This window comes from Phalacrocorax carbo, chromosome 1 (assembly GCF_963921805.1).
Source record: "Phalacrocorax carbo chromosome 1, bPhaCar2.1, whole genome shotgun sequence".
Taxonomy (NCBI): Eukaryota; Metazoa; Chordata; class Aves; order Suliformes; family Phalacrocoracidae; genus Phalacrocorax; species Phalacrocorax carbo.
The window spans coordinates 50,448,979-50,471,338 of NC_087513.1; the positions used below are offsets into that span (position 1 = coordinate 50,448,979).

Genomic DNA, 22,360 nt, shown 5'->3' on the forward strand with positions numbered 1-22,360 from the left:
ATCGTTTTAAACCATTTCTGAGAATGCTTAAGTAAGAAAACCCATGTTTGTTCCTCCGAGCTCATTTTAAACCTCCGGCGCTGTCAGTGATTAAAACCACCTCTTTTCATAAACTGAATAAATTAAATTCAAAAGCACCCAGGCATTACAAACAGATGAAACCATACTGACCAAATCACTCAACAAAGTAGATTTTTTTTTCCCTCAGATGAAATCTGCTTAATTACTAAATACAACACTTATTTTTTAAGAGAACCATTATCTCTAACACTCTTCACTGATCCCCTGATGTTTAAAAATTATATGTAATATCTATTACAGAAGTTCCTATTACAGGAACTATCCTCCATGGTCGTGTGTCTTCCCCCCCCCCCCCCCCTTTTTTTTTTTTTTAAAGAAACGTTGAATTTCAGTAGTTACTGGGGAGCACGACCCAAGGCAGGAGCGTCCCTGTGGGAGGTTTCTCTGTGCAGGGGAGCTGCTGTGAGGTGCTGCCCCACTCCCTCAGCCAGACCGTCCAGCCTAATACATATTCATTTACCTCACTGATAAAAAAGGCTCCCCCCCTATTTTTAAAGACATTATTTTGTGTTTTTCCTTTCCTCGAGGGCTTTAAAAAGACACTCCTTAATCATTCTCCCGTCAAACCCGAAAAATGCTCCCCCCCAAAGACCGCCGTGCAATTTGCAGGGAGTCCTGACCTGCAGCCAGGGACGGGCGTAAGACCACTATAGGGCTACTTTTGCTTTGTTTCCCCTCTTTCCTTTCCTTTTTTTTTTTTTATTTGATTTTTCTGAAGTCGGCTCGAGGCCGCCCGGACAGCAGCAGAAGGTGGCTGGTTACCGAGCAGCACCCGCGGGTCAATCATTTTTTTGCGTCGAAAACCAGCTTCGGGTTTATTTAAAAAAAAAAAGTCGCGGAGGGGGGAAAGAGAAGCGGCGCGCGCATCGGCGGGTAATGGCTGTTTGTAGCAACGAGGTATTTAGCGCCGGAGGGTGAAGGGGGGTGGAGACCAGGGTGGGGTGTCCCAGGAGCTTCGGCCGCCGCAAGTCCCTGGCACGGAGCTCCTGGCACCGGCCCCTGACGCGCTCCCGGCCATGAGGGCGGGTCCCGACGCCCCGCTCAGGTGCCCGCGGCTGCCGAGGTCGGGCGACCCTCGCCCTCAGCCCGCCGCCGCCGCGGAGGAGGGAAGGAGGAAGGGGGAGGCCGCGCTCCCGCGCTCATTCGGTTACCTCAGGAGCTGCCGCGCGGCCCGCGCGCGGGCGGCCGTTGGGAACCCGCCGGCGAGGCACGGCCCCGCCAGCAGGCTCCCAACGGCCGCCCGCGCGCCGGTACCTCAGCGGTCCCGGCCACTGACCTGTTCGCCGCGCCTCTCCCGGCGCTCCGCGGGGCGGAGGGAGTTGGGGTAGAGAACGGGCGGGGGGTGAGAGGGGGAGGGTTAGGCGACCGCTGCCCCGGCGTGACAAGGGGCGGCGGCTCGGTGCGTCGGCCCCCGGCTGGCCGCGATCGCCGGTGGAGGCGCCGGAGCGGGTTCTGTCACATGATGCGGTTCCTGGAAAGTTCCTGGAAAGCAGCCTTTGTATGTAGCCGTGCCGGGAGGGGGGAGCGGCGGGGGGAGGATGCCCTCGCCTCGCAATCAAAGGCGAACAGACCGCCCGCGCCGGGGAGAGGGCGGGGGGGAGCGGAGGGTGTTGTTTCCCCAGGAGCACCATCCTCCTCCTCCGGCAGCGGCAGCCTGTCTGTCTGCCCGAGCGCAGCCCCGACGCTTCTCCCCGCCGGCGGGTGCTGTGCTCCACCGGTCCCCCAACGCCGCCGGCAGCGAGAACAACCTGACCGCCCCACCTCCAGGCGGCGGCAGCGGCGGCCCCAGCCCCGTCCCGCCGAGCCCGGGTGAGTCCCGTCGTCTTCCCCGCCCCGCGCCCGGTGCCCCGCCGCTCCTCGAGAGTAGGGTAGTGGTAGAGCTAGATCGCGGCATCAGTAGCCAGCCACCCCGCTCCCGGGACGGAGCCGCCGACAGGCGGGATGGAGGTTCCTCCAAAACCGGGCTGCTCCGGCACTCCTCGTCCCTGTCGGGAGACTCCCCGCCGCAACTAGGCTGCCACCGCCTCGCAAACCCTCCGTCCCCGCCGAGCTCCCGCGGGTGGCGGCATTCGGCGGCCGGCCGCTCCCACTTCACACGGGGTCGCGCCCGGGCAACCCCGGCGCGGCTGCTCCCACCTGCGCCGGGGCTCCGCGGTCGGCGGCCCTGCAGCCGCTCCGCCGACGGGCGCACCTGCGCCCGCTCCCCGGGACGCCGGCGGGAGGGTCCTGCGCGGGGGGCGAGGGGGTTATAACCTGGCAAAGCGACCTGTCCGCTGGCCGTGAAGTTTAATTTGGAAAAGTTTGTGAGCTCCGCCGCGGAGCATGTGGCGGGAGGAGCCACCCCGGCACAACCCCTCACCTGGCGGCTGCTGAGTGCCTGGGGCAGGGGCTCTGCCCGGCTCGCAGACGCCGGCGGGGGGCCGGCCTTCCCAGGGAGCCCCCTTCCCGGCCAGCCTCCCCCTCACTGGCTCTGCCCGGCTTTGTGCCGCTCCCGGCGTGACAACGGGAGGGCGGGCGGCTCTTTCCGTCCCTCCCGTTCGCTTCAGCCGAGCGGAAAGATAATTTTTTTATAATATCAGCATTTAATGGAACAGGAAAAGCAGATTTCCTGCCCCGCGCTAAATATATCGCGCCCTTCACCGCGCTGCCCCTTCCCGCGGCCAGCGGGCCCCGGCAGCCGGTGCTGCCCGGGAGAGGCTGACTCCCGCCCCGGCCCCCGTTCCTAGAGGTACGGCTTCGCCCGTCTACCTTACCGGGAGGCGCGCTGCGGTGGGGGCAGCGCCGGGTCCGGGATCTGCCTCGCTCGGTGGTTTCCCCTCCCCGCTCGTACCTTTCTGTGCCCGGCGCTCCCCAAACGCCCCCACCCCAGCGCCACCGGCCGGGCTCGCCTACTCCGGCCGAGGAAGCGGCGCATCGGCGGGCTCGTCCTCGCCCTAAAGAGAGACCACCTCGGCGGTCCGCCGGCTCGGCCCCGGCGGGGGGGAGCCGGGGCCAGGCCGGGCGGCGGGGGGTGGGGGGAGGAGATGTCCCTCCCCCGCTCCGCCGGGAGGTGATCTCTCGCCGCGGGTCCCTCCTCTGGATGCTGGGAAGTTCCGAAGCGGGAGCGCCAGAAACGCACGGGCAGCTCCGGGAGCGCCTCTCGCGGGGCTCGCCGCTAACCACGCTCTCTCTCCACTCGCAGGCGGCGCCCGGGCCGGGGGCCGGGGCCATGCACCCGGCGCGGCGCTGAGCACGGCAGCGGCGGCAAAGCGGAGCCCTCTCCCGGCGGGCAGCCCCCGACCTGCGTGCAAGCGGGGCCGCGCCCGCCGCCGCTGCCGCCCCCCATGACCCTGCGCTCCGCCGGCTCCCTGGAGAGCGCGGAAAGCGCCCGGGCGCGCTGGGGGCACCCCGGGGCGGCGGCGGCGGCGGTGGCAGCCGCGCCTGTTGCCGAGGAGTCCCGTGAGGCGGCGCAGCTGGCCGTGGCCATGGAGGAGCTGCGGCGGGCAGGTAAGCCCGGGCGGCCGGCCGGGAAGGGGGGAGCGCCCGGGGCGGCGGCGCTCGCCAGGCTGCCCGCTCGCCGCCGCCCGCCGCACCGCGGTCCCGGGGGAGGCGGAACGGCGAGGCGTGGGGAGCCCCGCCGGGCCGGGAGGAAAACTGGGCGGCGGGGCAACGCTTTCTCGGCGCTGGGGGGTCGCGGCCCCGTGGCGGCGAGGGGCGGCGGCGGCTCCGACCTTCCGCGGGCTGCGGCGGCCGAAGCGAAAGCGCCGCCCGCGCCAGCAGCGCCGCGCCCCGGCGGCAGCCCGGGATCGCCGGTCGGGCGCTGCCGCCGGCCGGGGCGGCCGCGGCGTGGGGAGCGGGTGGCAGCCGCCGCATCCCCTCGGCCCCTCGTACCTGTGCATCGCTCGCCGGCCTGGCGGCAGCTCGGCCGCAGGCGGAGAGAAGGGCTTCGGTCCTCATCTCTTCACCGCTAGGACGGCAGCCGTACCGCCGAAGTTGTTTTCTTACCCCTCTCCGCCTCTGGCTGCTAGACGGAGCGGATCTCAACAACCGCCCACCTAGAGCTACCGAGAGCGGGCTTTTTGCGGGCTGCCAAGCCGCGCCGGGCGGACGCGGCGTTCGCCCTGCCGTGTGCGGGACTGCCGGACACCTCCCCCGCTACCTTACGGGCGGCCCCGCGGGTCGGCGGCTGCCGCGTTATCCTCGCAGGGCGCTGCAGGAAAGTTTGTGCCTGTGACTGTGTAGGTATGAAAATAAACAGTGACCTGAAAGGCTCTGTCACAGAGAGAGGCATGGTAAAGCAAACGGATCTAAATAGCAAATAAAAATGCACAATGGCTTCGGGACTTCAGCTTTCAAACAACAAAGGAAATGGGTTGTTACAAGTACATGAGCCAAACATGAAACCAAAGCTTTTTAAACAAACGGGAATAAACAAATCCCTTCCTTCTCTCCTCTTTTAACAGGGTGGTACTGGGGCAACATGACTGTTGCTGAAGCTAAAGAGAGATTGCAGGATGCCCCCGAAGGGACCTTCTTGGTTAGGGACAGTTCACATTCAGAGTATCTACTGACTATTTCGGTAAAAACATCAGCGGGACCTACAAATCTACGTATAGAATATCAAGATGGCAAGTTTAGACTGGACTCTATCACTTGTGTCAGATCTAGGCTTAAACAGTTCAACAGTGTTGTGCATTTGATTGAGTACTATGTTCTTATGTGCAAGGACAGAACCGAAACACCTTCAAATGGAACAGTTCATCTTTACTTGAACAAACCTCTCTATACGTCTGCTCCATCTCTGCAACACCGCTGCAGAATAACTATAAATAAGTGTACAAATCAGATCTGGGAGCTGCCGTTACCAACAAGACTAAAAGAGTACTTGAAAGAGTACCAATACCAGGTATAAATATATTTTCTAAATGCCTCTAACGTAGGGTAACTTTTAAATGCAATTCTTAAAATCAGCCAAAGAACTGAGTAACCAGTTGTACAACTCGGCATGGAATTCACTATCAAAACAGTGGCAGTTCTGGGGGAAAGGTTTTTATTTCAGATGCCACAAAGGGAGACTTTATGTAGAATAATCCCAGCTTGCATCCTCAGGGGTTCGACAAGGTGGTATGCTATTCTTGCGAGGAGAGAGAAGCCAGGAATTTGTCCAGGTTGTGTTGTGTTGTCAGTGCACAAAATACTGCGCTGTCAAATGCTAACTGAAGCAGCGGGACCGGGAGAGGCTGCAGAAGTGGTCAGAGACGTATGAGAGTGTATAAGTATCTCAGTTGTCTGATTCCAAGATTAATTTGGTGCTGGTGTTCGTATAATCCTGAAAGCTTAACTGGATCACACTGTGATAATCTTGCCAAAGTTATGCAACTAATGAAATCCAGTCAAAAAAGTGATCATCTATTCAGTTTTTATTGAACTGTAATTCTTGTGCTTTTCTGCAAGCAAAGGAGTACTGTAAGTAATCAGTTTAAAACATTGTTTTTCAAAGTTCTCTAAAAGCTGACCTTAAGGAGAAATGCCACATCTTTCATAGGAACCCAGTATGTTGCTGATTATACCAGATTGGTATCCCAGAATCTTTGTTAATGTGTTAACATCTTCCCAGTGGTGATATATCCATGTTATTACTATTAAGCCTCTTTTGGTTGAGGCTTTAGGACTGTACTCTGCAGACTTGCAGTTGCTCAGTTCCGATATCAAAACATGGATATCAGCAGTTACAGCTGTCTTCTACAGTGTAGAATGTTTTCTTCAGCTTGTTTCCCAAAATGTGGGGAAATACAGATTTGGGTTTTTTTTTTTGAAGGGGGTTGGTTTTTTTTTCTCTTTTTTTTTTCCTTCTAATTCACCATTGTAGCTATCAGACTATTACTCAATAAAGTAAATCAAATTGCACAACAATCTCCCAATCTTTGTATGTATGGGTTTGCTACTATGAGGAAACGGTGATCTTACAAACCTGTATCATTTCCCAGCTAATACTCACGTAATCGCACGTGTATCGTGAGGAGGAATGCCCTTGCTTTGCCTCTGTGGTGCTGCACACAGGTACAGCTGGATTATGTTCAGATCAGTGGCTTAGAGGCTGCCTGCTGAGTTCCCATAGTTAGGTATTAGCGTAGGACATCACTTTTCATGTTACAGCAGTCCTCCAGGTGGGAAGAAGGGACTAAGACCCTCAGTATCCATTCCTCGGTCTAAATGTAAAGTATTTAGTGGAAGACATTTCCACGATGAGAGTCATAGGAGAGCAGAAAGAGAGAAAAAAGGACTTAGATTCATCCTCAGTCAACAATTTCAGAGGTTTAACTCTTCCTCTAGCTTACTATTTAATTAAAGCAAATAGACCTGTATTTGAACAAGGAGGGTTGTCAAGACTTGCTGCAATTTAGCCCTGCCCAGGCTGAAATAGAAACAGCGTAAAATAAGCTTTTTTTCCTTGTGACTTGCCTGCTCTAGTACTGTCAAGGTGCTGTGTCCCTTCTCATAACTCTGGGGCGCTGACCAGCTGCTGTGGTTGCATCGGAGCTCCCAGTGCTGCGCACTCAGTTCTGTCATTACCGCGCTGGCAGAAATGAGCAGCACAGCTGTTGGGACAAGGAAGACACCAAGAGCCCGAGGCAGGGGGGCTGGTCCCTCGGTAGGGCAAATACTTGGAATGTTGTTCTTTCTGTAGAAAAGGTGGCTTTTCTCCCTCCTCCTCCTCCACGGCTTCAATTCTCTCTCCCCACTTTTAATGCAAGCTTTAGCATAGAAATGGGAGCATCCTCCTGAAAAACAGAACAAAAGCTTTTGTCATGTAAAACTTTTCCCCGTGCCGGGCCAAAATGTAGCAGATTGTTGGAAGCTTTTCACACCAGGCAGCGACCACCCTCCCGTTCCCATCCCAGAAGAGCTCTTGTATTCCAGGTATGTGTTGTGATCACACGGTTCTTCTGCACTTGCCACCTGTCTTGCTAGGATCTGCTGCCCACCCTGAAGCTGAGGAGCTTCTCCTGTGAGCAGTGCCTGTGAAAACCGTACTCCTGGGAATGCTCCTCATTCTGATTAATCTGTTTTCTTACAGTTCTTGCCTAGCCCTACCTTGAGATGAGATAGCTGCTGTACGGGATAACTTGTGTTGCAGTAAGGAAACACTCCAAGCTGCAGCTGCATTAACCTTCTGCTACTGGGCATTCTTAGTCAGGGTGATACTTAGCTGCGACATGCTTGGGGTCTCCGTGGTGAACAAGTTGTACGAAGGTCCTTTAAACCAGGCTAGCGCCTGGCCTGGGGATTTAAAATCACGCATACCAATGCTGGAACAAGCGGACTGAGAAGAGCTTTGGGGCGCACTGAGACAGTCACGTTGTACATATAAGAAATGATTTACAGCCCGCTGCTGGCAGCCTAGTGCAATCAGTCACAGGCCAGGTGTGCCCCACGGCAGAGCCAAGCTCCGAGGAACAACACGGGGCAGATGCAGGGCAGCTCGCTGGGCTTTTTGTTAGCAGTTCTCCAAAGCACAAGGGCAAACAGCAGGCTGAAGACAAGGAATGCTAGTAAAGTCACAAGTAAAGTGAAAGGTGGTGATTCTTGTAACTAATCAAGAGTAGTTGCCATGATGCAGAATCAAGTCACCGGACATTGAGCATACTGGCTCACGCTTCGTACCGTGTATGAGTGACTGCAGGGAGTAAGTAGGGTCTGTAGCTCTGGTGTGCTCAGAGCAGTGAACAATATTTTGAACAGACTGGAGGGGGAACTAGTCCTCTTTGTATGAAAGCATAGCTCTTGTCCTCATTAGGATGCCAGCCCTAGGGGTGATGCATTGCACTAGTAAAACTAAACCACACTATGGCTCGCTGCAAGCTCGGCTTCACTCTAACGCAGCACAGAGGAATGACTTGTTCTGGTACAAAAAATCCAAGAATAGCACATTATTAGATTACAGTGGTGCAAAAATTTCTCATATAGACCCTGTGAATTTTCAGGCACAATCATGTTGTCCAAACATTTTTTAAGAAGTTCCAGTGCTTTTTTTTTTTTTTGCTTTATGGATGCTGCTGTGGCTTGTGCACAGCACTAGCTTTTAAACTGCTGGCCCTTCAGATTCCAAAAATGACTTCTAATTGTTACATGTCATCTTGAATTGCTAGTACAGAGCGCTCAGTGAAGCCAGTTTCACAGGTTCAATGCCCATGAGTCAACCAAAAATCATGATAAGGACCTTAATCCTAAGATTGTTTTTTCATCCCATCTGTTGGTTTGGTTTTTCATTTCTGAGTCTCGAGGTTACAGATTTTCCAGCTTATACCTGGAATGTTAGTTGCTGAAAACCTCTTCGTTGTAATTAAAGGAATGCTGAGAATGCCAATCCTAAGAGGCGACCCTTGGGAAAAAAAAATTAAAAAAAGAATTGCAAGATGAATGGTGAAAATGGAATTGGTAACTGTATTTAGTTTAGCACTAAACCTAGCAGAAGTCTGAACGATGGCTCCATTTTAGTTGTATGGGTATTCTCCTGCTCTTAGTATCATCACCCAGAGACAGAAAACGGTTCAAGTACAAGATGGGTGGGTGGAGTGGGAATGTAACAAGCAGCCGTGCCCATTGCATTAGAAGTAACTTTGTTTTAATCTGACCTCGTCAGTGTTGTCCTGATTATATTTCATGTAACCACATTCTAGATAAACAATATTTAATTATTAGCAAGAAGGAAAAATTGTTCACTAGAATATGGAGGGAGAGGGGTTTATTTTTATACCTTAAAACAACCTGGAACTTAATCCTCACTAAAAACTGTGGAGCTTTAGAATCTGAGACTCTTACTGTCATTACTTTAAGAAAACAGAATTTACATATGAGAGGAAGGACAGGGTTCTGTAGTTGCATGAATTCCTGTATCTTAGCCACCTCTGGTGTCGTACCAAAGTGTTCCCGTAGGTAAATTACCTTGTGAAAGAAAGTAGAAAAGCTTTATTTGCTTATACGTTCTATTCAAGAGCTTTTTCTTGTATTCCTGATAAAAATCCTGTGGATTTTTCTTTTGGCTATACGCTTAGCATCTAGCAGAGAGTAAGGTCAGTGGTGTCAGGGCTTTGTTCTTCTTAAGCCAAAACACATGATGGAAATGGGAAGACACACCTTTAGACTTGGGTGTCATGTCTAACAGTCATTTAAAATAAAGTAAAATAAAACTTCTTCTGACTTCGTGGTCGTTAAAATAAGTCTAAGTATCATCTTGACTTCCACAGGATGTAGTGGTTTGAGGGACAGTTGTATTACTGATTCTCAATAATTATAAGAATCTTTTCTGTCACAAGGAGAAATTATATTAAAAAAAAACTTTAGAAGTAAACTAAACTTTTAGTATATAAACCATAAAATTTCTAAATGCAATAAAATTACTTGAAAAAAATTACTTGAAAGGTCTGAGCTGGCTCGTGCTGTACACACAAAGGAAGTGGGGATGACAAGCTGCTTTGGTATCTCAGCCTAGCTCCTGAAAACCACTTCTTTATTAGTGTTAACTTCAGCAGGTCTCAGTATTTTGCTAAGCCCTTCGCACGACTGAAAATGCCTGGAAACAACATTCCACTGACACATAACTTCAGATCACCGAGGTCTGAGCTCGCTTTACAGCAACATGGCGGTCTGCCACAGTATTGCTGAAATTGGGTAATTCCTACAACGGGCTGAAGATCAGTCAAAGAAAGTGGGAAGCAGCGTTGCCGCTGCCGGGGGCTGTGAAGGGCATCGGTGCGGACGTCGCTGGTCGTTACCCGCTGCCTTAGACAGCGGGCATGCTGCACGCCCAGTGAAGTACAGCGGCCAGGAAACCAGATGAGAAGCTATTCTGCTCGCTGAGGAGCGAGTTACCTGCCTGGCTTTTGGTGTCTGAGGAGGGACCGAAGGGAAAGACCAAGGAAAAGCCAGCAGCTCCCACGAGAGGTGGCACTTCTCATGAGGTGGATCGAACAGCTAACCACCAGGATTAGTACTATGCTGAAAGGTGTCTTAGTAGGGCTTAAAGGTCCAGGGCAGTAACTAGCATCAGCACAGTTTGAAACCATGTGTAAACACAATCTGGCTAGATAGCTGAGCTTCAGGAAAAAAATTAGGCTTATAACAAAATCGGTCTGTCCTGGTCCTGGGGTTGGCAAGGGTGGGGAGGGATTAACAGTGTTTATTAAGTGTTTATTAACCAGGTTATCTACAGTGCTGAGAAAGTCTAGGGAAATGTAGAAACATCACGATAATTACGGTGTTTAATCTCCCTGATAAATTGTGGATTTTATTCTACTTAAATCCTATTTAAAAAAGGGATTGCACCTGTGTTTTGTTTTGTGTTTTGTTTTTTTTTTTTCCTTCCAGAGTTGCGACCATTAACTCTGCAGGAACAGAAATACCAAAATAATATCATTACTTTCTATGATATTAAGGAGTAAAATAATGCAGGAGTAAAAGCTATTTACATAAGGAACAAGCTGACATTTAATAGGAAGGAGTTCAAACAGATAATACCCAGGGAAGGTTCAGTGCTGGGTGCTGCAAAGAACAGAATAAATTTTTAAAAATCCCCAAATTCAATGTGCCTGCCTTATTTTTTCTTTCAGTGGCAGGCAGGGTTTGTAAAAGTAAATCCTGTTGTTTTCAGTCAAATCGTTCCGTAACTGATGTCTCATAGCTGAGGATTGCAGTTTGGTGCACTGTTGGCTAACAACAAGTAAATGCAGAGGTACCTTAAATGTGAGAAAAGATTCAAAGCCCGGCACAAATTCTCCTTTTGACTTCACTGAGGTTATTCGCATCAGGCTTGATAACAAGAACTATATAAGGAACAGCTGTAAGACTGGTATCTGAAGGCTGTAAAATCACTTTTCAAAACGCTTTGTTAAAGTTTAGTTGCATCTCTTTGGGTTGCAGCCCTGAAATAGGTTCAGCTGAATCTCTGCACCCACACTCAGCTTGTGGCAGGGGGGAATCTCCGAATTTGCAGGCTTGCTCTGGACACCTGTATTACACACGTCATGCATTTGCTTTTTTCTTACCTGGCGCGGTCTGGAGGGCAGAATAAGTTGTGGATCAACTGTTATTGTTTATGGGATTTTTAGCCAGTTCATTTTCTTTTAGGGAGAGCAATATTAAACAAGACTGAGCCCGTATTATCTGCAAGTTACCTATCTGTAAAGTGGCCAGTGGGCTTGACATTTTGTAATTTATCAGCATGGGGTGAAAAGTCGTTTATATTTCAATTACCATTGGTAGGAGCTTAAGCTGCAGTGATGGTAATATCTTTGAATGACTGCTTTGCTAGGAAGAGAGAAGAAAGTAAGTTAGGGAAGTGAGATTCTTGTTTAGATTGCAGTGGCAGTGGCATCACAGCTCCTTCGCGAGCTGAAACGCTTCAGGCGCGTGTTGCCTGCGAGGGAAACTGCCTGCAAGAAGATAACTGTTTGCTGGAAATTCATCCGTTTCTTTTAACTCCCCTGGCGGAGGATGCAGTGCCTACTGCAGGCTGCTTACCCAGCCCACTGCACCCATGCCTGCAGCCAGGGTTCATTTTCAAAGGGAACAAAACAGAGTTAAGTGAATTTTTAATTGAAGGCTATTTTTTGCTTGAAAACAGGATGTGTGGAAGTATAAGCAGTGGCAAAGCTCTTGCTAGGCTACCTGTAAAAACTTTCAATGAATCATTACTAGCTCCTGAAAAGGTTAACCAGAAAGTAAGAACCTTTAAGAATATAGGTGCTGTGTATGAGTTTGTCCAGTTGAAAGCCTGGGAAAGGAACAGAAGCTTATGAAAAGCAGTAGTTATTATCCTCCTAAATAAAAGCAACCTTCCAGTCTTTTATCTAAAATGCTCGACAACCATTTCATATGCTGTAATTTGCAAACAAAAGAAGCTGGTTTTCTGAAAAGGTTTCAGACTTGGATCTTAAATTCCGTTTACTTACTTGACAATGTTTGATTTTCAGGCTAATTTAGGAGTTTTCTTTGTTTGTTCTCATGTTATTAAAATGGTTGCTTTACATTTAAAAACTAGTTTCATGAGTCTGGAATAAATATTTCGAGCTTTGCAGTATTTCATCTGTCTCCTCAAAGCATCTTTAAATTAAACTTCAAAAACAGGGAACTACATTAATTCATATATTTAAGAAAATGGACTAAAAATTCTGAGAAATACTGAGTCACATTTTGCAAATATTAATTGCAGGGGTTTTATTATAATTCATTGCAGAGATTTTTTTTTTTTTTCTGGAATGAATACAGAAGTTTCACATTTGATGCTTGCTTCTTTTCTTGTAAGTGTTCTGTATTCAACTTCTGGCTAGAGATTATTTGTACCAAAGTAAACAGCGTTAATTCATCGCAGTACTGCTAATAAACATTTTTATTATTGAAACAAATGTAAATGTGTAGACACTACATCATAACCTCAAACCCCATGTATTAAGAAGTTCTGAAACTTTCTGTGCTGTATTTTATCTACGTGCTGGACATGACTTTGAATAAAAATAATACTTTTAAGGAAGTTTATGAAGTGTCATGTACATTTTATATTCATTGCTCTCTTCAAACTGCATTTAATTTAAAGCCTTTGTTATTTAAATGTATGGGAAGTTATAAAGTATCAGAATAATCGAAGCGGCAGCCCAGGGGCTGATCCCCATCATCTTTTCTCAGGAGTGATATGGAATCGCTTTTGGAGTAGCAAATGCCACCTGGAGTGACACCCCCTCCCGCCCCTCAGCCCAGTGCCCTCAAACCCCGCCGGCACCCAGCACAGGACGCCTAAGCTCGGTCTACAAGTCGGGCAGTCTTTCCATACCAAACCCTTCCCCTCCTCGGCATCGGCCTGGCTTTCGGTGGCTGGCGCGGGACACCTGGATGTTGGCACTGGGGAGGGCCACGCTTGCAAAGGGGCGTGCAGCAGGGACCAGGCTGAGGAGGCAGAGGCGAGGGAGGAAGGGAAGGGATTATTGCCTGGGACGGCAGTGGACAGCAAAGGCTTGCAGGACCCTCATCTGGTCTTCAGGCCACCGAGTTGGGGCCACCCTGACTTGTATTTTAACAGTGTTTTTGAGATACGTCACATTCAGAAATGCTTTCTGTGCTCTTCTTTCTAAAAATGACAGGCAACCATATAATATATGTTTCTTTTTTTCCATCTTCATTTCAGAGGTTTTGTGTGAGATTTAACCAATTAGATGTGTTTTTAATAAACAAATCTAGAGGCTCATATTTCTTTTCTTTTGTCCTTAAAGCTGGAACGCTGTCCTACAGACAATTGAAAACAGCATAGCCCTAATAGATTAAATCTGCTTGCACTCGTTTTAAAAACACATTTTAGCTCTTGTTATCAGCAGAAACAAATTAGTCCGTAGAAAACAAAGAAAGTACGTACATGCTAGGATACAGCTTGACTCTAATTAGCATAAAGGAATCTCTCAAAAGTGGTTTGGTTGTTGTTTTTTTTTTTAAATCTCATTATACTTGTACAGAGTTTCTAAAAAGATTTGAAACTTTTAAGTGAGCTTTAAAAAAAGTGTATGGTCAATTTAAAAAACTGGTATTCTGACCTGGAACAACCCACATATAAAGAGACTAGCATTGTCAAAGGAGATGCCGCTTAGCTTGGTTCCCACAAATTCAGCAGTCCTCAAAAGCACGGCCTGACGACCACCGGCGATTCCCCGGTGCACAGAACCAGAGAGAACAAGGTTTTAAGACTGGAAGTCTGACAGTACTGATGTGTGGGAGTGACCGTGGTCCACTGATCTACAAAGTCTAGGAAATACTTTTAAAATCTATTTGGTTAGCTTTGAGATTTGAGCAGAGTTAGAGGGGAGTTGAGCTGAACCCAAACTGGCTCAAATATATACATACATATATTTGTCCCTAAAACTGGAATTGAACCGAACCATCTTTCTGAAGTTTTGTTGGACTCAGACCAGAACTCAACTGCAAGAACTTTAGTCAGGGCTGAACCTAAACCGAACCGAAATGAAAAGTTTAAGGGCTTCTCTCCTCGGACTTGAAGCATTACCTGTGCGCATCCTTATTCCGTAACTGCGGAGTACAGTCAGCACGCGGCGGGCATTGCTAACGGCAACCCGAAACACCAGTAGCGCATTTACAGTTTCTGCTGGTGAATTTGCAGCACAGTTATAAACTAGTAGGAAAAAAAGGAAACACCAGATTTTCCCTTTAATCGGACTTGGACTTCTGCTGTCAACCTCTTCCTTCCTAGGCTTATCTGTTTCCTTTCACCGTGTTCCTTCTTTGCATCTCTGTTTAGACTGTAAGCAGAGATGTGGCTAAACGCTGGCTGTACGACTGCTACCATTTACTCAAGCGGGAGCCGGAGTTGCGCTGTGCGTGTCCATATGTTTTGCTAACTTTCTAAGATATTCTTGGACAGTATAAAATAAATAACTCTAATTGCCTCATCTGGCAAAAAGATATAGTAAATGCAAGTGATGTAACTGCTTGTCTTCATTTTCTATTTTAAAATGCAGGCACATTATCTGCAATTAAATGCAGCTGTCAGGATCACAATGATGTGATATTTTAACTCTCCAAGTCTGGTCACTCCAATTCCAGATATAACCCAGTTCCTTAGATCATGACTGAAAAAAAGAAAAAAAAAAAACCAACAAACAAACAAAAAAGCTGGCAATCAGCAACACAAGAAGCTAAGACAGGAAACTTTCAGTAGCTGTACAGCGCTGTGCCGAGGGATGATCATATAGATGGTCTGTGGCGGTCTCCGCTCCCTGGTGCCCGTGTGTGTTGCTTACAAATGCCTTTTCTCACAACCGGTATCACGAACTGTCCATGACGTGAAAATTTAAAACCACCTCAGCTGTATGTTGGCTACAACAGCAGCATACTTCTTGTCTTAGAGTTACCGATGATGACTTACTTGTGTGGTTTCCAGTGCTGTCAAGGTCATAGTAAGTATGTTAATGCATCACTCTGAAACAACCATAGGAGCATTTAAATTTTTTATGTTTGTGTTCCTAGAAGACTAACATGTGTGCCTGAGACAAAAACCATTTACCTTGGTTTAACAGATGTATTGGAATAAGATATTATTTATCAATTATTTAAAAGCAATTTAAACCCCTGTCTGGAAATAATCCTAGGTAAAAGCGTTACGTCAATTAAACCAAAATATTGCTTTAGAATTGCCAAATAAGCAGTATCTCTGCAGAAGCTGGCCACGTAATAAATGGATTTAATTTTTTAAACATTTCTTAAACCCAGCATACATGCTTTGCCTTTAAGACTGAGTTACATTCCGCATCCACAAAAACTCTCAACTTTGCTGTCAGCCACAGGCAAATCAAAAGGATCTAAGCTTTCTGAGCGTGATTAAGCGTGTGTCTTTATGCAAAATCTTGCAGATAAATATAATGTTAAGCATACGCAGTACCTGAGCTCCACGAATAATACTTTCAGTTATATTTTCCCATGGCAAATATTTCCTGGGTACAATATCTGGGAAAGGCATGTGAAGGTTTCCTTAACTAGCTTCCAAATACCCTTAAATCTTCCAAATACCCTTAAATCTGTATGAATTGGTCTACACCAAATGTAGAAATGGGATTCACACAGCGGCAACACTTCGAGCAGCAGCTGCAGCAACCACCTTTCCTGCTTTTCCAGAGGGTAGGCATTAGCAAGCCGAGCAGACCACAGCCACCTCGCTGTGGTTGCCTGCAGCTTCAAGGTAGCGCGTTCCAGCTCCGCAGGATCTCTTTTATTTTTTTCTTTTCTTTCATCGCTATTGCAGTCCCGACATGAAAGAAAAGGGGTGACACCTACGTAAAGTTGGAAAGAAGTTCTTCGATGAGATGTGACAGGAAATGACACTGCCTCATTTTTATAGCTCTGTGAATCTCGGTTTTCTCTCTTCTGCCGTACTTTGGTTTCAAATATTTGTATAAAGTGATGTGAAGGAGATGGTTTTGTATTCAGTTGTAGATGAATAAAACTATGATAACGTGCACAGCACTTGAAATGTGGCAGACACGGGCTGGATCTTGCTACATGTTTTTAATCTACAAAAGTGTCTTCATTTTTAGGCTGTTCAGATGAAAATAATGAAGCTGAATATACACAGCATGCAGTACAGCACTGCTGTATGTTTCCAGCACCTGGATGAAGTCTGGCTTAGCGCATACTTGCAAATAGGAACCAGCATCCCTAGAGAGTACCGAGATCAGCTGTTTCTAATGTCATGAAAACTCCGTTTTTGTCAATTCTGATTTAATTTTATACACAACTCCTCTGCTTTATAAGAAAAAAAACAAACCCAAAACCCAAACAAACCCCACCGCCCAGGTGCTGAGAGCGCGGCGGGTCCTCCGAGCCCCTGGAACGGAGCCCCCCTGGCGGGGGACACGCCCGCACCCCGCCGCGGAGGGACCTCTCCCCCTGCGGCCGTCCTCGAGCTCGCGTGGGGCCGCCCGCCCGCCTGCCCACGGCCCTGTCCGGGCTGTCCCCCCTCACCAGCCGCCCACTCGCGAAGCCCCTCGCAGCCGGGCGCTCCGCCCAGCCCAGCCCCGCCGCGGACTGGGACCGGCTCCGCGCTGCCAGCGCCCCCCCCCCACCCCCCCCACCCCCAGCCCCGCAGTAGAGCCCCCCGCCCCTAGACCCATCGTCGCGGCGAGTGGAGCCGCGGGGCCGCCCAGCCCCGCTGCCCACAGCTGACATGGCGGCCGCGGCGCCCCCCCCCCCCGCTCCCCGCCCTCAGCGGGGCCGGCGGCAGCGGCCCTTCCTCGGCCGGCCCGCAGCAGGGCGGCGGCAGCGGCTTCCGGCGAAGCCTTCTTGCCTTCAACAAAGATGGTGCTCCCCGCGCAGGCTCGGCGGCCGCCCGGGCGCCCTGTGTAGTTCCCCACTTCCCTCTTGTAAGTACGGGGCGAGGGCGGAGGGAGCTTTGCCCTCACAGCGCTCGCCGCCCCAGACGTCCTCTCGCCCGCTCCGCGGTGCGATGCTGGAGGCCCCGCTCGGCCCGGCCCCGGCCGGCCCAGCCCGGCCCGGCTGCCCCAGGCGCCGCCGCGGGGGAAGCGAGAGCGAAGGCGCCAGCCCGAGGGGTGCCGAGGGGCCGTTCGCGGCGGCCCCCCGCGCCGCGGGGCCGGGGAAGGGGGCGGGCTTCCGCGGAGGGGGTGGGGGGGTGGGGGCGGCGGCGGCGGCGGCGGCGGGAGCCGCGGGCCGGCGGTAGCGACCGCCTCCGCTGCGGCAGCAGAGCCGAGCCGAGCCGAGCCGAGCCTGGCGGAAGGCCGGGGTGCTGCTGCCCGCCGCGCCGGAGCCGCGGTGGGAGGCTCGGGTGCCCGCCGGCCGGAGAGCCGGCCCTTGCCTGCGGCAGGAGCCGCAGCCGCCTCCAGACCTCGGCTGCAGGGGAGAAGTTAAAAGCAAAGCTTGATTTTTCTGGGGAAAGATTTTAAACTTGTAGACACGCTGTGAATAGCCGAAATCACTCGCGGGTTAGCCAGGGTGGACCTTATTCGTAGCTAAGCAGGCACATGGGAATGCGCTCGGGGTCATAAGCAGCCCAGCGCATTTGGTGTTTGGGAAGATGCCAGAGTGTTTCTAGCCAAGAGCCAAGTGAACGTTCGTTTTAGGATCAGGAGGGGTCTTTTTAGGGTCAAGGCTTTCAAAAGTTTTATCCCCACTCATCCAGAAAAATGCAAACCTGCCTGTGGTGGCGTGGTGATAAGTCAAGGACAGTGGTCCTTCAGCAGGACGTGGGGGTATATATCTTAAAACTTGGCTCTACAACGGACAATATGCATTTTTTTAGAAGTATCTGGGGAATGTTTGAGCCATGTAATGTTTTGAGTAAATGAATGTCTCATCTTTTTACTTTCCCTCTAGCACCAGCATTACTAGAAAAAAAAAAACTATTTTAGAGCTTACTTTGGATTCCTAGGTATAGGCTGCAATTCAAATTAATTTAAAATAATTCTACGTTGCACTGAACTCCGTCCCTACATTGTTACACACCAAAATCCTGATACATTTCCATGACTGGCTGCATAGTTCCTGACTCAGACATTTCCTTCTCATGGTAAGCACATACAAATAAATACTTAATCTTTAAGAAGACCTTAAAAATCAATACACCACATCCTGGAAGTTTACTGGGTCAGTGACCTTGGTGTTAATGGCCCTTGGTGTTAAGGGCTTTAAAACCTCAGTTGTGCTCCCTCTGCAGTCAGCAAGCCAACGGCCTTTTTCAGCAGAAATGCCCCCTTCAGATTAATGGCTTGATAGGCGTTTTTCAGTGCACAAAGGTGCAAACTGAGGTGGTTTGAAAAGGCCTTATTTTTGAAAAGCGTTGACCGCTTTGATCACGAAGAAGGGGAACTCATCAAGTGCCCCTTGTGACTTGAGAACAAGTCCGTCCCCCTAAGTGACCGGAGAAGTTGATGTTCCTCATCCAGCACATGGGCGAGGAGGCTCCTGGATGGGGACTCTTGGTGACTCTTGCAGAACGCGAAGTGCAAGAACTCCATAGCATCTGAAACAGTTCTCTGCCCGGGTTGAGATAACACCCTCAGAGCTGCTGCTGGGTGCCCATCTTGAACTCTGCACGTGCTTCATGAGCTCAGGGATGGTCAGGGAATCCTGGAAGGGAGAAATGGCAGGGATGTGCTGCCTGAATTTTATCTGGTTTTGCTTTAGTCCAGTGATTGCTCCCAGCGGTGTAAAGGGAGTATGTGTTAGAGACCAGAATCTTCAGCTTCACTTATCCAAAATGAGCATCCTAACATAAAATGGGGAAATCCAGTTCTCTTTCTTGCCTGCTCTTTTTCCATCTGCTTGCTTGCACTATCATCTCACTCCATGATGGAGTTTGATGTTTGAGGTATGCTTAGCAACCTAGCACTTTTTAAGGACATGTGCTGGGATAGCTGTTGTCCGATTCCCAAATGTCCCCTAGACAGAAGGTAGGCACCTCAAAATTCAGTATACAAGAAACGTACTGGGTAGCCTGGAAGAGATGGGGTCCTCCTGGGAAGGTGCCATCCAACAATGCTTTTAGTACTCAGGGGAAGCATTTTCAGAAAATGGCTTTATCAGAGGGAGTCACAGACAGCATTTTCCAGTCTCTCTGTCATGGTCCTATGCTCTTGCATTCTGTCCATGATGCCATTTATGTGCCTATATGTTCTGTTGGTTGCCTGCCCTAGGTTTAAACAACCAGGCCAACCAACCAACCTTTGATGGGGCCTTGGGAGTCAGTAGGCACCCCTGATGATATAAAGACTTTAGCAGGTTTCTTACAAAAGCTTTGAAAATCTCTGCCTTTCCTGAGGATACAATATCTTCAGGCTGAATGAAGTACAGTTTCTGCAAGGTCTAGCTATTTGAACAGCAGCTTCTAGTTTAATTATCAGAAACTCTCTTGGTAATCACAGTCAACACCTGCTGCAGTTTTTTGACTTCATTATTTAGTAATGAAAAAGTATTTCATTGTATTATTCTGTCATTTTCCCTTTCAAGTGCCATTAATGGGCCTAGAGATATATTTGTCATTACAGACTAGACTAGACATCTTGATTCAGTTCGTAGGTCTGGCATGGAGTCCCGGTGTGATCTTGGATGAGTTGCTTGGTCTCTCTGGACCTTGATTCCTCTTCTGTAGAGTGGCTATAAAATGCATCTTTTCCAGCTTTTGTCTAGTCAAGAGTATTAGTCAAGTGAAATGGAAGCTGGCAGAGGGCATCCGATTGCTTCCTGTGAACACATTAGAAGAGTAAATACCAGGGAGGGAGAAGAGCTACTTAAGTTAAAGAACAGTTTTGGTAGAACAAATGCCTAAAAATAGAAAGTGGGTAAGTTTGAGATGGAAATTCAAAGAAAATTGCTCATCATCAGATCAGTCGAGTTCCAGAGCAGCCTTCCAGGGTGAGTCAGGGGGAAGAACGACCTGGTGCGTAAGGTACATTTCCACCCATCCTAAAACTAAAATGCATTGCGTAGGCCAAAGCTACCTGCTGATTCTGTCCCTGCTACTGCTGCCTGTCTGTGGTACATCTACCAGTCCTGCTGCTGCTTTTGCACTGCTGCAGCAAAAGTGCTGCAACAGCAGTAGTGTCCGAGGCATCAGTAACAGAGATCAGGTGTGACATCTCTCTATACTTTTTAGGGGTAGGGTCTCTTAAGGACTGGCAAATGCTCTAGCTGCCTTCAGCATGGACCTTGACCAGTTAGTGAGTGGGATTATTTGGCATGGTTTTTATTCCAGCGATGGACTGGTCTTCACAATGCCAAAGGTTCTCTTCCTGTCTAATATTTCCCAGATATGGCTGCATTTTACCTTGTGAGACACTGAAATCTGAGCTCTTCTTTTGAAGATGGTGGGGTTCATTAATAGTTTTCGCAGGTTGGTGATTCTGAGTTTGGCATTCTTTCTAAAGGTTGCTGGGTATCGAACATCACTTCTGGATGTTAGAGGTTGGAGTAGTTTAATCTTCATGCACTTCCCTACTCCTTTTTCTCATGCTCTAGGTTGCTAGATGGATGCCAGAGACAAGCAGCTTTTACGCTCCCTGCGCCTGGAGCTCTGCACAGAGGTGCTGGTGGATGGAGTTGTTATTCAGTATCTCTACCAAGAAGGGATTCTCACGGACAGTCATGTTCAAGAAATAAAATCCCAAACCACCAGTCAGAGGAAAACCATGATGCTTCTTGATATTCTCCCCACCAGAGGACCCAAGGCTTTTGATGCATTCCTGGATTCCTTACAGGAGTTCCCGTGGGTTAAAGAGAAGCTGATAGTGAAGCGTAAGGAGATGACAGTACAAGATCCTGCAGGTAAGGCCAGGATTGTTGTTGCTGATATTTTGAAGCTTGTTCTCAAGCCGTAGCTTTAAAATGTTACACATACCAGTAATTTCACGTTAAGCATCGTATAGATATGGGACACGATACCAACGGAAGGAGACAGCCTGAATTTCCTGTAAGCCAGCCAAACACCAGGAAGTATTGCAAAGTTTGGGGAGTGAGCAGGGTTGAGTTTCAGGAGACTGGCAGGCTGCAGGAGAGGCTGCCTTGGGAGAGGCTGGGATGTAGGAGGACCCAGACTCCATTACCTAAAAGGGAACAGACTATAAAAAGTAGTTTTGACTAGCTGCAGAACAGTCTCTTCACCATCCATTCCTGGTTATTTGTTTGTTTATATATGTTTGCAGTGGTTTGTTTCTGGATTGCTCACATTGACAGAATTTTTAGTTACTTAGCTTTATTATGATTTTAATGTAATTTTGATTTAGTACCAGACGCTAATTTAGATTTATTTAGTTTATTATGTTTACTGGAGTGCAAATATGTAGGTTCATTACTTCCAAAATTACTAGCCATTGCTTAGTTTTAAAACAAATTTAAGAGCTAACCGATTTAGTGGGTGTTATATAATCTCATTTAGTCAAATCTCTGGCTTTCTGACATTTAAATCTGCTTCTAAAACTAGCTTTCTGGACTTGATGTTCGCTCAGAAGTGATTTCTTTAGCAATCCGTGCATGCAGTTGTTGAGCTGTCTTTAAGTCAAGATAACTGCTTAAAATGCACGTTTCTCGCCCTAGATTCTGGCAGCGCACATTGGCTGCTAACCTCACGTTACCAGCGAGATAGTGAAATAGTCCTTACTTGGGAACATAATTTACAAGAAGTCTGATTAACCTTTCTCCACACCCTCCACCCCACACCCTCCCCGCCCCATTTGGGTTTGGTCATATGTATTTTGATGCACATGACCTGTGATTTTTCCAGCGTCAGTGTGCTTTGCATGAGACTGAAAGCCTGTGAAGATGGGTGGCTAAGACCCATTGACCCTCGTGTGCACCTGCGTCCCAGTTAGCTGCACGTTCAAGAACGTTTTGTCAAGATCTGCTGGACAAATCTGACATTATCTTACCTTAGGACATTTTTTAATGGAATATCGTGACAGATGGTCTTTCTGTTGGGCCTCTGCAGAGGTTGCTTTACGCTTCCTTGGAAATGGGTAAATAATTTTCAGAATTTGGGAAATAAATGTCCTGTGCTGCCCACAGGAGAAACCAATGGAAGTTCTCAGCACAATGCAAATTTGCAGCATTGAGCATGTTGGAAAAGACCCTGCCCGCTGTTATGACAAATCCTGTCATGCTAATGCTTTTTATTTGCCTTACTAATCAGCCTGTTTGTTTGCTAATTGCTGGTTAACCTGTTGAATAATCCTTACAGTTCCAAAAACTGCACACACAGCCGTTGAGTACGGTCAGGATCGCGTAGTTTGTTACTAGAAAAATT

At 48.8% G+C, this 22,360-nt stretch overlaps 2 protein-coding genes across 3 annotated transcripts in view; both read left to right on the plus strand.

The window, feature by feature from the left end:
* The first annotated feature begins 1,673 nt into the window (after positions 1–1,673).
* Positions 1,674–12,594, plus strand: SOCS2 (suppressor of cytokine signaling 2). Of its 2 annotated transcripts, none has more exons than XM_064450840.1 (3): positions 1,674–1,890; positions 3,263–3,567; positions 4,524–12,594. In XM_064450840.1, exons 2-3 carry the CDS (start codon positions 3,405–3,407, stop codon positions 4,970–4,972), a joined length of 612 nt encoding a protein of 203 aa, XP_064306910.1. In that variant the 5' UTR covers positions 1,674–1,890; positions 3,263–3,404; the 3' UTR covers positions 4,973–12,594. The 2 variants fall into 2 exon arrangements, with proteins under 2 accessions (XP_064306910.1, XP_064306911.1); XM_064450841.1 differs by lacking the exon at positions 1,674–1,890 and adding an exon at positions 2,645–2,809.
* Positions 12,595–16,703: 4,109 nt separating this feature from the next.
* Positions 16,704–22,360, plus strand: part of CRADD (CASP2 and RIPK1 domain containing adaptor with death domain) — an 83,233-nt gene continuing 77,576 nt past the window's right edge. Inside the window, exons 1-2 of the mRNA XM_064450845.1 lie at positions 16,704–16,973; positions 20,581–20,886. Of these exons, the coding sequence (XP_064306915.1) occupies positions 20,589–20,886 (298 nt within the window). The 5' untranslated portion in view covers positions 16,704–16,973; positions 20,581–20,588. The remainder of the gene's footprint in view (positions 16,974–20,580; positions 20,887–22,360) is intronic.

Bases quoted from the DNA above. Each gene is read 5' to 3' on its own strand.
- SOCS2 (XM_064450840.1), top strand. From the start codon at position 3,405: ATGACCCTGCGCTCCGCCGGCTCCCTGGAGAGCGCGGAAAGCGCCCGG. The intron at 3,568-4,523 runs GTAAGCCCGGGC...CTCTTTTAACAG, and splicing joins GGAGGAGCTGCGGCGGGCAG to GGTGGTACTGGGGCAACATG.